The sequence below is a fragment of the Meles meles genome, chromosome 19, assembly GCF_922984935.1.
Source record: "Meles meles chromosome 19, mMelMel3.1 paternal haplotype, whole genome shotgun sequence".
Lineage (NCBI taxonomy): Eukaryota > Metazoa > Chordata > Mammalia > Carnivora > Mustelidae > Meles > Meles meles.
This window is the reverse complement of record NC_060084.1, coordinates 44,998,266-45,011,847: the sequence shown is the minus strand read 5'-3', so window position 1 is coordinate 45,011,847 and position 13,582 is coordinate 44,998,266. Positions and strand designations below refer to the sequence as shown.

At 54.3% G+C, this 13,582-nt stretch overlaps 1 protein-coding gene across 2 annotated transcripts; it reads right to left on the bottom strand.

Annotated features, from left to right (window-relative positions):
• Nucleotides 1-2,034: 2,034 nt before the first annotated feature.
• EIF3K (eukaryotic translation initiation factor 3 subunit K) lies at nt 2,035-12,677 on the bottom strand. Of its 2 annotated transcripts, none has more exons than XM_045989273.1 (8): nt 12,528-12,677; nt 11,561-11,659; nt 10,040-10,160; nt 8,670-8,744; nt 6,331-6,397; nt 6,150-6,227; nt 3,844-3,969; nt 2,035-2,107 (listed from the first exon to the last, which is right to left on the bottom strand). In XM_045989273.1, exons 1-8 carry the CDS (start codon nt 12,584-12,586, stop codon nt 2,076-2,078), a joined length of 657 nt encoding a protein of 218 aa, XP_045845229.1. In that variant the 5' UTR covers nt 12,587-12,677; the 3' UTR covers nt 2,035-2,075. The 2 variants fall into 2 exon arrangements, with proteins under 2 accessions (XP_045845229.1, XP_045845230.1); XM_045989274.1 differs by having other exon boundaries at nt 12,455-12,584.
• Between the last annotated feature and the right edge of the window lie 905 nt (nt 12,678-13,582).

Sequence of the window (13,582 nt, the reverse complement as noted above, 5' to 3'; positions counted from 1 at the left end):
GGGCCACCGGCCCCACCCTGCCTGCTCCCAATGGACATTGAAAGACATCCCAGACGAAGGGTTCAAAGATGAAGTGGATGGCCCCCATCAGTGAGGTTTAAATTAAAGCCTCCCTTTATTTATAAATGTGACATTTTTTTTTTTTTTTAAGTATGCTCTATGTCCAATGTGGGGCTTGAACTCATGACCCCAAGATCAAGAGTCACATGTACTACCGGCTGAGCCAGCCCGGCGCCCCTGTCGTATTCCATTGCTAATTCTAGTTAGTGAAAAGAACCAAACAGGGCTGTGTCCTCCTAGGGTGGGAACGTGAACAGATAACCCGGACGTTGAGAGAGGACTATGGAAGCAGCTGAAATAACACCCCTAAGCTCAAGTGAGCAAGACCGGCAGTAAATATATCATCTCTTACCACAGGCCAGGCTGTTCTCAACTCTTCCAACGCACTAAAGTGGGTGCTCACTCTAGCTGGGAAACTAAGGCACAAGGAGGTCAATCAATGTGCCTAAAGGTCGCTGGCTGGTGTTTGACCTCAGGCAGTCTTTCTCTATAGCTTCTTAAAGGATCCTCCTAGAGCAACAGCAGTAGGCTAAGCAGGAAAAGCTGTAGTTTCCCAGAGGTAAAGGTCATTTCCTCTTTCCTGCAGAGCAGCCATGGTCTGTTGTACAGCTTGTATCTACATGAAGGCACCTGCCAAGCGGGGGTGAGTGGGAGTCATACTCACACAGAGGAGGATGATCAATTGGCACCCCAATATTGTCTCCTTCTATGCCCCTCCCCTGCCCCTTAGAGCTAGCTCCCGTTGTCAGTCACAGAGGCACCTTTGTCCCAGGAACTTGGGCACACCCTGCTTCCTGGCTCCTGCTCAGGTCTGGAACCCAGGGCAAAGGGTGTCCCGCCCTGCCCTGGCTCCGTCAGTGTCTCAGAAGAATGATGGGTGTGAACGCAAGCAGATGAGGACCCGGAAGGGGGGACAGGCCAGGCACTGCCACTGCCCTCTCCGCAGGCTAAGTTCACATGTAATGGTTTATGAGAAGGAAATACTCCCTCAGTGACACCTGCCAGGCTACACTAAGGGCTGGACGTCTATGATGGCATCTCTTTCCCGCCACTTTCCCCCAAAGGCAGTCGCTGTTGCCGCCACCCCTTCTTCCTGCAGACAGCAGGCTCAGAGCAGAAGATACTTGCCCAAGGTCACTCTGCCAGCCTCCAAAATCCTTCCTGTGTAAGACAGGGATAAACCAACCCAGCTACAGATCAAGTAATATTAGCTATTACTCCTGGCTGGTGTAGGCTGAAGGTGAACGGCCTAGCTAAAATTCCCAATTTTCTTGTAAAATCTCTCCAAGCGGAATGGTGAGGACTAGTTTGCAACCTTGGGTACGAACAATGCAACCTTGGGGACAATCTTGAATCTGAAATTAACAATGACTCCTGTTTTCTAAGAGCCAAGAACAGGCTAGGCCCTGATGAGAGACCTTTACTGGCCAGAGGTCCTGGACTTCCCACAACTGACAAGGGTGGGTCATTCTCCCCCTTTCACAGATGAGGAAACAGAAACAGAGGCAGAGTCGCCAAGCCAAGGGCACACAAGGATGGGCTGAGCATTAGTCAGGACAGGAGGTGGACTAAATACTCCCTCCTCCAGCCTGTCAGCCCAAAGGGCAAAGGTGTGCCTCCCCTCACCAGGAACCCACTCCTGTTCACCTGCCTGTTCCAGAGGGCAGAAGAGCCAGGCACACCCAGCGGCAGGGCTGAACTCCTACATCCTATTCATTCACATCCTCCTCCTTGCTGACTCACCGCAGCCAGCTCGCGACTGGTGACCTGACATGTCAGGAAGGTGGGTGTGGAAGGTCCATTGTCGGAGGGTGGGTTGAGGGGGTGGTGTAGGGGTAGGGGAGGAAGTAGGAGGAGGGAGGCCCCAGGCAGAAGGGAGGAGGCACCAGCAGAGTGGGCAAAAGCCTGCTCCCGGGCGCCCTCTGGTGGGAGTGGGGCAGAGGCTGGAAGCCAATGAGCAGGAGACACCAGGAGTAAGAAGCCATCAAATCTTTATTCAACGCCGGCTGGCCAAGTTACTGGGAAGAGGCCATGATGCTGGACACACCTGTTGGGAAGAGAAGAGGGGAGCAGGTCAACATGGCAAGAATAGGAAACCAACCTCCAGCCACCAACCACGGCACCCACAATTCTTTAGGGGTGGCAGATCACAAAACCTTTCTGGCTTTGTTTTTCACCTTCAAAGTCAGGCTTTGTTTTTTTGTTTCTTTTTGAAGTAATTTCTGTCTCCAACATGGGGCTTGAACTCAAGACCTCCAAGAATAAGAGTCACACACTCTTCAGACTGAGCCACCCGGGCACCCCACAAAGACAGTATGAGGCCCTAGTAAAGCAGCTCAACTCTGGGGGCACCTGGGTGGCTCAGTCTTGTAAGTGTCTACCTTCGGCTCAGGTCATGATCCCAGGGTCCTGGGATCGAGCCCCGTGTCGGGCTTCCTGCTCAGCGGGAAGCCTGCTTCTCCCTCTCCCACTTCCCCTGCTTGTGTTCCCTCTCTCCCTGTGTCTCTGTCAAACAAATGAATAAAATCTTAAAAAAACAAAACACAAACAAACAAACAAAAAAACCCAATCTCGACTCTAGAGCAAGGAGACCTGTGTAGGAATCACAGCTCTGCCTTGTACCAGGTGGGTGACCTTAGGCAAGTTCATTAACCCCAGCTTCCCCGCCTGCACGAGGCATGGACCCCACAGGACCCTAGGACTACAAGACATGCTCAGAACGCCCGGCAACCAGTTCTTGCTCCTCTTACTGCCGTCACAGCAAAACTCTCCACGTGCCACCTGCAAGACACACTAAGCGCCGGCCTTGCACCTCCCTCCGGAGAGCCCTATGCGTTAGGGTCTTCTCCCCAGAACCCAACACGGGGGGCACTTCTCACTTACAGTACGGGTCCAGACACCCCCCCGTGCAAAGGGGCCCACCAAGTCCTGCTCCGCAGTTTAGCTCCAGATGAGCTGGTCTGTAGTGAGAAGCCACACTGGGCCAAGACACAGCTTTACAACCCCAGAATCAGACTCGAGGGCAGGGGAGGAGACCCAGGGTGCGAGGGAGCTGCCGACCCCCGGCCCCAGGTTCTCGCTCATTCGACGACGCGCGCATAGTGCGCAGATCAGAGGGCTGACTGCACAGCTGTCCCACTCCCTTCCCAGCTGAGGGACCAGCGGAGCCAGTTCAGCTGAGGGCCGCCGTGGCTCTCTGCTCCATGTTCCCCACGGACGGCCGCACTCCGCTCCCGTACCTCCACGACATGCATATTAGGATACTGTTCCGTCATGTACAATAACATCCCCTCCTGCGTGGGGCTCACGTGAGGACCGAACAACTTAGTAAGCCTCAGGAATGACACAGTATTTGTCAGAATGACTGCTGCCAGTGTCCCCACTTTTTGATGAGGAAACTGAGGCACAGGTAAAACCACTGGCCCCAAGTGGCAGAGCTAAGGAACCAAGAACCAAGAGTCCCACACAGCTACCTGACTCCGGAACCCGTGGACACTTTCTGGTGTCCCTGTTTTTTGTAGACGCCAGGGCCAAGGTGCCATCCCCAGGGACAGACGGCGAAGAGACCAGGGCCCACAGGAGTCCCAGGGAAGGACCTCTCTGCCCCCTGCCCCACCTCCCTCAGCAGGCAGCCCTGTGAGAGAAGCCAGTGGGCTCCGGCAGATGCCGAGTTGCCGGCCCGAAACCAGACCACAGCCACCCAAGTCTTCTGGGGCCCCAGCCCTGGCCCGTCAAAGGGCAGCTCCCTAGATGCACAGCCTGCGGCCTTGGGCCCCCACTCACTGTCAAAGTCGATCTTCTCCACGATGTTCTTCGGCTTGATGCTCTCCTCCTGGCTACAGATGAAGATCTGGCCCGACTCGTCAGCGCTCCAGCCATACTTGCTCATCCACACCTTCAGCTGGCTGTCTGCAGGGGACACGGGCCGAGCGGGCGGCTCAGGCACTCTGCCTCCCAGCAGGACCACAGCCAAAGGCCAGGGCGCCCCCCTGCCGGCCACCTCAGGGGCCACAGGTGTCTCCTGCGGCCATGCGTGCTTGCGTTTCCACGGTTTGTTCTCCGAGAGGCAGCCAGAGGGAGCCTGTTGGCTTTCCCACCAGGAGACAGGGCCTGTCTCCCCTTTCCGTTTCTCCCTGGCTTTTCTCTCCCAGCGCAGACCTTAGTTTCCAACAACAGTGGTACGCTTCCTTCTCCGCTTTTCCACACAACTTGGAAATGGTTTTAAAATTATGTCCTCTCTATCATGACCCATAAGGCCAGAGCCTCAGCTGGGAATTTCTTTGCAGGCGGTTTTGCTCTTAAAAAACCTGCCAGTAAGGATGCCAGAAGACGGGGCGCCTGGGTGGCTCAGTGGATTAAGCCGCTGCCTTCGGCTCAGGTCATGACCTCAGGGTCCTGGGATCGAGCCCCGCATCGGGCTCTCTGCTCCGCAGGGAGCCTGCTTCCTCCTGTCTCTCTCTGCCTGCCTCTCTGCCTACTTGTGATCTCTCTCTCTCTCTCTGTCAAATAAATAAATAAATAAATCTTTAAAAAAAAAAAAAAAAAAAGGATGCCAGAAGACAACTTGCTCCTGAGGTAATTCCTGTGGGACTGTTAGCAATCTGATAAATTCATCTGCTTCTCTTTAGATTCAAGTCTAAGGGTTGCTTGATCCCTTTTTGACTTAATCTCCCATTTAAATATGTAAAACAGGGTGCCTGGGTGGCTCAGGTCATGATCTCAGGGTCCTGACAGCCCCACATCAGGCTCTCTGCTCAGCAGGGAGCCTGCTTCCCCCTCTCTCTCTACCTGGTTCTCTGCCTACTTGTGATCTCTCTGTCAAATAAATAAATCTTAAAAAAAAAAAAGGTATGGAAAACACCTACCTGATGAAACGCACTTAGTATAGCCTGACACAAACCATCCAAGAGAAGTTAGCTTCTGCTAAAGAACAGAGCGCACAAGCACGCACACTCTACAGATCAAAAGGCAAAACTATCCAAATAAGGTACTCAAATCTCACCCCCAATGTCCCGCTCCCCCACGCTGTGCTCACCCCGTCCTCCCAGGGAGTAACCATTTTCCTTAGTTTTATTTTCCTTCCTGTTTCTTTTTGCAAAAACAAGCAAATACACAAACACGCTTTTCTTCCCTTCTTTTCTTCCTTTTTTTCTGGAAGGATCTTTTACTTTTATTTATTTATTCATTTATTTTAAAGTAGAGGCCTGCACTCACAACCCTGAGATCAAGAATCAGATGCTTAACTGGGGCACCTGGGTGGCTCAGTGGGTTAAAACTCTGCCTTCAGCTCAGGTCATGATCTCAGGGTCCTGGGATCGAGCCCCACATCAGGCTCTCTGCTCAGCGGGGAGCCTGCTTCCTCCCGTCTCTGCCTGCCTCTCTGCCTACTTGTGATCTCTCTGTTAAATAAATCAATAAAATATTTAAAAAAAAAAAATCAGATGCTTAACTGGCTGAGCGCCCCAGGTGCTCCTGGAAGGATCTCTTGAAAATACAAACGGGGCGCCTGAGTGGCTCGTGGGTTAAACCTCTGCCTTTGGCTCAGGTCATGGTCTCAGGGTCCTGGGATCGAGCCCTCATTGCATTGGGTTCTCTGCTCAGCAGGGAGCCTGCTTCCCCTTCCCCCTCTGCCTACTTGTGATCTCTCAAGTCAAATAAATACATAAAATTTTAAAACAAAAACAGAAACCTACAACTACTCACTACTCACCCAAGCCCCAGGAGCAGTCTTGGGTGAGTGCACACTACACTTGCACGTCTCACTCTGTCATCTGTTTTGCTACCTCCCTGAGAACCAATCTGAGCCATTCTGTCTCGTTCACGGCTACATCCCCAAGGCCCAGGACAGCCTGGTACTGAGCAGGCATTCAAATGACTCACGTAGAACAAAATAAACGAATGCCGGAGGATCTCCCCAAGGAAGGGCATGTTTGTACCAGTCCCTTACTCCTTCAGTAACGAGCTGCGTGGGACCTTCAATGCTGGCTTGCTGGCGCAGGGAGGGCCCATCTGAGCAGCTGGCTGAGGACCATGGGCCCTGACCACCCCTAACCTCCTCGATTGGCACCGGGGACCCAGAGAGGACTTACCCGTCAGATCCCCGAGCATCTCGGCTAGCAGCCAGCGATCAATGTGCTGATAAGTGATGCCCACAACGTGGCAGATAACTGCAGAGGGGAGGAATGAAGACGGTAAAGGGCCACCCCCAGGACCCTGCTGCCACTCCCTACCCCTTCCTCCTGGGGAGCCCGGGCACCGAGACGGACTTACATTTTCGGACAGAGTCTTCAAAGCCGGTTATACCTTCCAGAAGGTCCATGTTTTCATCCAGGGCTTGCTGTGAGGGAAAGGATAACGTCCCCAATAATGTGAATGACCTCAAGTACATCATCATTCATGAAGTTAGCAACAGAAGCTACGATTTGGGCATTCACCCCACATGCCAACTTTCTTCTCTGTGCGACCCTATGACATAAATTACTATTTTCTGCCCATTTTTAGTGATGAAAAAACCAAGGCTCAGAGGAGCTAACTTGCCCCAAATCAGAGAGCTGGGGGTTGAATCAGGCAGGCAGAAACCACAGACCCAAAGAGGGAACAGAGATAGAAACTTAGCTAACTGCACTCACCCACCTCCTCCAGCTCCTATCTCACTCGGAGAAAAGGCCAAGTGTCCTACCATGACCCACAAGGCCCCACGGGATCTGCTGTCACATCCTCCCACTCAGCCCTTGACTCCAGCCACGGGGGCCTCCTCGCGGCTCCCCAGACACACCACGAATCCGCCCACCTTAAGGTCTCTGCACTGGCTGGTGCTGGATCTCGAACTCTCGTTCCCCATGGCTAGCACCCCCACACCCTTCAGGTTTCTGTCCACAAGTCACCTTCCCAGCAGGGCTCCCTGTGACATTAGCGTGGGAAATGAGAAACCCACAAGGACAATGCAGAGGACATACAGGACAGTAAGTGTTCCGGGAGCCAAATGATAAAAGGATTTGAGGGGGGCAGTCTTTGCCCCTCCCCATCGGAGGTGGCCCACAGGGCAGACTGTGCGGGTTTCACAGCGCGTGCATGCGCACGTATACACGTGGGAGACCGGAGGAAGGCTGGCCACGAATGCCTGAATGGAATGAACACAACAGCTTCGAGTGAACAGGGAGAGGAGGAGACTGAGCACAGGCAGCCCAGGCCACGAGCAGCATTACCAATGGTCCCACTCTGCCTGACATGGAGGGGTTTCCTGGGATGCGAGACTTTCCACTCCATGGGGTACAGAGAAAGAGGGCAAGAGGCAGATGTGGTAGGGAAGATGGAGGTTCGGGGAGAGTTCTCTTCTTCTTCTTCTTTTAAGACTTTTATTTATTTATTTGACAGAGTGAGAGAGAGCACAAGCAGGGGGAGTGGCAAGCAGAGGGAGAAGCTGGCTCCCCGCTGAGCAGGAAGCCCAATGCAGGGCTCAATCCCAGGATCCTGGGATCATGACCTGAGTTGAAGGCAGATGCTTAACTGACTGAGCCACCCAGGTGTCCCGACAGTTCTCTTCTGTAGACAAGAATGAACTAGAGGGTGGACACGGTCTCTGGTGACAGAAACAATCGGGGAAGGCCAGGCCTGCAGCTATGAGAGGAGGGAGAAGCATGAGCGGGCAAGAGGGAAGGTGAGCAGGGCACTGGCCGAGGAGTGGTCTGAAACAGAAAAGCGTTCAGTCAGTTGCCAGCAGATGTCAAGGCCAAGGGCAGTAACACATGGGACTTCTGCTTTGACTCCTTCTTTTTTCCCCACAGAACAAGGTGGAAGAGCACTAGCTGTGATAAGAAGGGAAGGAGGAGAGGGGATGAGCCCCGAGGATGTGACGGGCCCTCTTCTGACTTCTCGCAGGGTCTCCCATGCAGACTTCTGCTCACAGATGAAGCACAATGGAGGACCCGGGCTGCTGGTCAGGCCCAAGGATGCCAGGCTGGAGACCTCCCAGGAGTGAGCTGGGAAGCTAGGAGGAAGCGGTCAGGGGGTAAAAACATCTGACATTCACGGGCAGAAGAGGGAGCAGTTATTGCTAAAGGCGGGTGCCGTGTGGTGGCTCTCCACCTTCCGTGGGCATCAGAAACACCTGCTTCAGATCCCAACGCCTGGACCACACACAGACTGATTAGATCAGACTCAGGGCTAGAGTCAAAGATCACTTTTGGTTTTTTTTTAAACCCCTTGGGTGTCCAATGCACCTGCGTTGCAGGACTGAGGGGTTTTGGCGGGGGGGGGGGGGAGACACCGGTCTGGGAATGATGGTGAGAAGGACCCTTGGCAGAAGTGGAGGGTGGGGCTCCAGTTCGAGAGAGAAAGGGAAAGAGCATACAGAGGCCGGAGGACTTTGGCAGGAAGGACAGACATGGGTGTGCGCACACGTGCCCCAGCCCAGGGGCACAAGGGACAACGTGGGCGTCCTGGCTCAGCAAGAGGATGACAAGTCCGTGCAGTCACCCTCGCAAAGCCTTGAGCAGAGGATCGCCCACAGTTATGCAAGCAGACAGCAAATGGGCATGGCTATTCCTTTCAGCCGCCTGTCCCAGCTCAGCTCAGCCCAGCCGCCCACCCTGGTCCTGCAGCCAAGTTACCCAGAAGGCCTGGAAGTGGCAGGTCTCCAGCAGGTCTCCGAGGTATAAAATTTGTCGGATTGGCCGTTCTTCTTGCTGAGAGAAGAATGTGTTAAGGGAAAACAGCCCTGAGCTGCAGGGGGCTGCCGCTGAGCCCCAGGCCACCTCTCCCTGCCCACCTTCTGTTCACCGCAGCACAGTTAAGACAACAGGCAAGCCGGCAACAGAGCCATGAAACCAAACACTGGCCTGTCCACACTCTGGGAGGAGCCAACTCTTAGAGAACCGGCGTGGAAAGGCAACAAGACACACTGGGATGTGAAAAGGCAAGACACAGACCAACACGCCTAAGAGACCACCATCTGGGTGGGGGACTGGTGTGTATGTTGGGGGGGGGACACACACGTATGTGAACACACACGCCCGTACTCATTTGTCTCTAGGGTATCTCCGGAAATGCCCCAAGAATGGCAAACAAGTGTTGCCCTCTAGCAGGGGAATGGGGTAGCTGTGGGGCAGGGGAGGGAGAAGCCTTGTCTCTTTCCTCTATATGCTTTTTGTACTTTTAACAGCGTACTGTACATCTACTTTTTTCTTTTTTTTTTTGAAAGCCCCTGAAACAGACTCCTAGGGAGGGAGGCTGATCTCAGAAGGCAGGCACTCCCACAGACACACCTGGCAGGGCAGGTTCACTGCGTAAGTGACGGGCAGGTTAAGTGTGACAGCGTCGGGACTGTAAGTGCCAGAGCATGGATGAGGGACTCTGCCAAGCTTGTGAAGGAGCCCGACATGGGATGCAATCCTGGGACTCCAGGATCAGGACCGAGCCAAAGGCAGTCGCTTAACTGACTGAGCCACCCAGGCGCCCTCACTCTGAGGTTGAAGCCTTCTACGGCTTCCCGGTGCCCTTCTGAGTCTGACCAGACTGCATTTTGCAATCCACGGTGAGGCTGCACCAAACTTCCTCTCCTGCCTCTGAAAGACCACTGGCCTCTTCTTTTTTTCTCCAGGCTTTCTTACCTCCTTACCTCCGCCCAGATCACCCTTCCTTAACACTCCATTTAGCTCATCTTTTGGATGTCCCCTCCTCCAAGAAGCCCTCCCGAACATCCAGACAGGATCAGGTGCCTCCTCTGGCCTCTCCGAACCCCAAGCCCAGACTGTAAGCCATCACTGACAAGAGGACCTCTGTCCCCCACTGCATGGTGAGCTCTGGGAGGGCAGGGGCCAGGCCTGTCCCGGCCCCCCATATGTGCCACCCAGCACAGCACCAAGCCCAGAGGAGGCACTCTGAGTCTGCAGCTGAATTCACAGTCCGCTGACCCGGGGAATTTACCTGCCTTACTCCCAGCCCTTCCCCCACACATCCCGCCCGGACACTGGAAGGATACGTGTGCCTGATCAATCATGCACTTGCACAGTGTGAAGTCCGTGTGGGGCAGGTTGGTGAGGGCCTTCAGCAGGATCTGGGCAGTGACTGTGGTCTGAAAGAAGGCTGGGTTGAACTGGTACCTGGGAAGGAGAAAAAGAGACAGAGCCACAGCGGCCTCTTCAGGTACCTGAGGCCAAGAGCTCAGGAGTTGGACATACCTGGGCTCCAGTCCCAATCACAGCACTCTTGCTGGGTGACTTTAACCTCCCTGACCTAGTTTCCTGTTCCATAGATGGGGACAGTTAATCCGCCCAGCCACCCCGTAAGCCAGATGCTGTTCAGTGGTTCACAAGTAAATGAATACGAAGTACAGTCTGCAGCAGTGGTAGTGGCTCTGGAGCCAGACTGCTTGGGTTCTCACTGGCCTCCTAAGTGACCCTGGACTACCTCCTTGAAATTCTGTGTTATCGGTTCCCTCCCTCGAAAGGGACAGTAACAACCCTGTCTACTTCACAAAGACAATACGGCATCTGACTTAACACCCACCAAGCTTAGAGCACAGAAGCTAACGCACCATGAGCACTCAATAAACAGCAATTACGCCACTAACAATCTAAGCAACCCCACAAATACAAGTGTTCTTATCGCCATTTTACAGACCTCTGAACTGAGACAACATATAAAAATTACACAGCTGACAGCATGTCGATATGGCACGGGGTGGGGGGGATAGAATGCAAATGTCTCCATCCACAGGAGAAGAGGTGGTTTAAACAGTCGCACAGGAAGCCCTACACAAGAATGACAATAAATTGCAGCCGCAGGGGGCGCCTGGGTGGCTCAGTGGGTTGAGCCTCTAACTTCAGCTCGGGTAGTGATCTCCGAGTAGTCCTGGGATGGAGGGACCCTGCCCGCCCCCCACCTGCCTCTGCCTGCCTCTTTGTCTACTTGTGATTTCTCTCTCTCTCTCAAATAAACAAAAACTTAAAAAAAAAAAAAAAAAATTGCAGCCACAGGAAAAAATGGATCCATCTCACAAATCCGGTGCAAAGTGGAAGATGCCAGATGCCGAAACACTCATGCTGTAGGACTACATTTGTGTCAAGTTCAACACAGGCAAACCCGCGCCAAGCTCCTCAGGATGCACGCATGTGTGGTAAACTCACATGAAACCAGATCATGAGAGCCTAAAAGTGACTACAAGGGTGGGGGGTGAGGTGACTGGCACAAAGCATACAAGGCAAAGGACCTGGGGCCCTGACAACCCTCAATTTTGTAGTAAGCGTGGTGTTTACATGGGTTCTCGCTTGTACTTATTTAGCTAGGATTTTGTGTTTTGTACCAACCTATATGTATAACCCTTAATTAATTTTTAAAAACCATCTCTCCTGCCCCAGCTCCCTTGGCTTCCTGGCCTTGCACACCAAGAGAAGCCATATCCCAAAGACCAGCCCCAACTCCAGCCTCATCCAAAGTTGAGAGTGCCCCCCTGCCCCGGCTGGCTGCTGGCCTGGAGGTGGGGATGGAGGCAGACACTCACAGTTTCAGGACAGCCAGGTTGGCTTCCAGATCATAGGCGTTCTCCTTGGCCTGCGTCTCCACATACCGCTCCAGGGTGGCCAGATTCTCAGGATTGTACCTGTAGAAGAATCGAGACAGCAGAACAGAGATGGAAAAGGAGCTGAGACCAGTCACTTTATGGGGGCAGGGCTGCTGGGGGAGAACTCTGGCACTGGCCACTTACTCTTAAATCAGCACTATAACTTCTAACAACACTTACCCACGTTACAGACCTAAACCAAAGCTCTGAACCAATCCCCCCCCCCATCAGAGTCCTGAGACTTTTCTAGGCTATCCCCCCACTTCTCAGCCAATCAGTCACTGTAACCTGTACACCTGACCTCCTGGGCAGCTTTGCCCCTCACCCCTCCTCCCTGCCTCAGACCCCCACACTGGTTTAGTCCCATCCTTTCCTGCTTAGCTTTCCCCATCCCAGCCCTGACTACTTCAGGCTATCACTGCCTACTGCCGGGTTTGTCTGGGCTCTGAAGTGGGTACCCCCTGGAAGCATGGCCTGGGCTGTCCTGGTCACCTCTGGTCCCCAGCACTGCCCAGCGCGGACAGAACAGATTTCAGTGACGTGTGTTGAATGAACAGCATGAGAGAGAAAAAAAGAGAGAGAGAGAGAGACGAAGAGGCACTGACACACACTGTGAGAGGCTGAGCAGCAGAGTCACAGGAAACTGAAGGGATGTGAGAGGGAAGGCTGAGCAGCAGAGAAAAAGACCTTAAAGCAATTGAAAAGCGAGAACACTCCGAGGTAGGCAGGGCTGTCTCATGTCCGTAGGCCCCTGCAATGCCGTCTCCTTACACACGTCCCCCTCCAGGGCGAATGGGAAAGCCTACTCCCGGGCAAGTACAGAATGCTAATCACCCCTTGCGCTTTCCAGAAAATCCCCTCCACCACGCCGCTTGGCCAGAAACGCTCCCTCCGACCGGTCTCAGACCTGTCGATACCCTTGAGCAACTTGCCCACGTTCGCTCTCATCTGCTCAAACATCGCCATGATGAATGTCGCCTCCCACGCTGGGGCCGGAGCCGAAGAGCCAGCCGGTACCGCGTCCCTGAGGACCGGAAGAGGAAGAGGTTGTGGAAACGGAAACTACGTGTCGTCTTCTTCGCCGCGCTTACGGCGGCCGCCACGTGACTTTCTTCCCGGCGGGCGCAGTTGACGCGTGCGCATACGCTCCCCCCAACCCGGGCCCACAGCGTGAAAAAAGGCTTCATCTAGCCCAGTACGCAGGCGCCGGCTCGGGGCGAGGAGGCGGGGCGAAGCTTTTCCCGGGCCTCGCGTACGGTGTCCTAGCCCTTCGGGGAGGTGTACGCGAACTCCGCGGCTGGGAGACCCCCTACCGGCGTGCGCGCTTCGTGTTGCGCGCGGTCGTGGACTCACAAAACCGTGCTGGGGAGTGCGCAGTATCCCTTAACTTGGGCCTGGCCAGATTCCTTAGGGAATTGCCCTTTGAGGTCCCCTTTGCCCCAGGCCTCGGCTTCTGAAGCAGGATCCTGAGCTCTGGGGTCCTCTACCTCGTCCCCACACTCCTCCCCAACCCCAGGGCTAGGGACTCGTAAGGTTGTGATGCTCTACCCGGCACGGGCGGGCTGGGCTGAAGGGCTCCAGGACGCTGCCGGCTGGCGCTCAGCCCCCTCCAGGCTTGGGGGAGAAGGCGAGTGCCCTTATGCACACTTCAGGCGTGAATGCACAAGCATGTGGTATATCCGTGGAGGTATGTGCACACACATAGCACGTGTGTGCACACGGGTATCCAGTCATGTGCGTGTCTACTGGTCTGCACACAGTGGGTACATTGGTGGGTACGGCCAAGTTGTATATATGTACCCTAGGGAACGGGCATATCCAGGGCATGGGCACTCCTGGGCAGGCCTACCATCCATCTCCGGACGGCGGCCAAACCCTCAAACACTCAGCAGAGTTTCAACTGTGGTTTTTAGCCACCGCCCAGGACGCGGGAGGGGGTGCCAGGGCAGGCCCTCCTCTCTC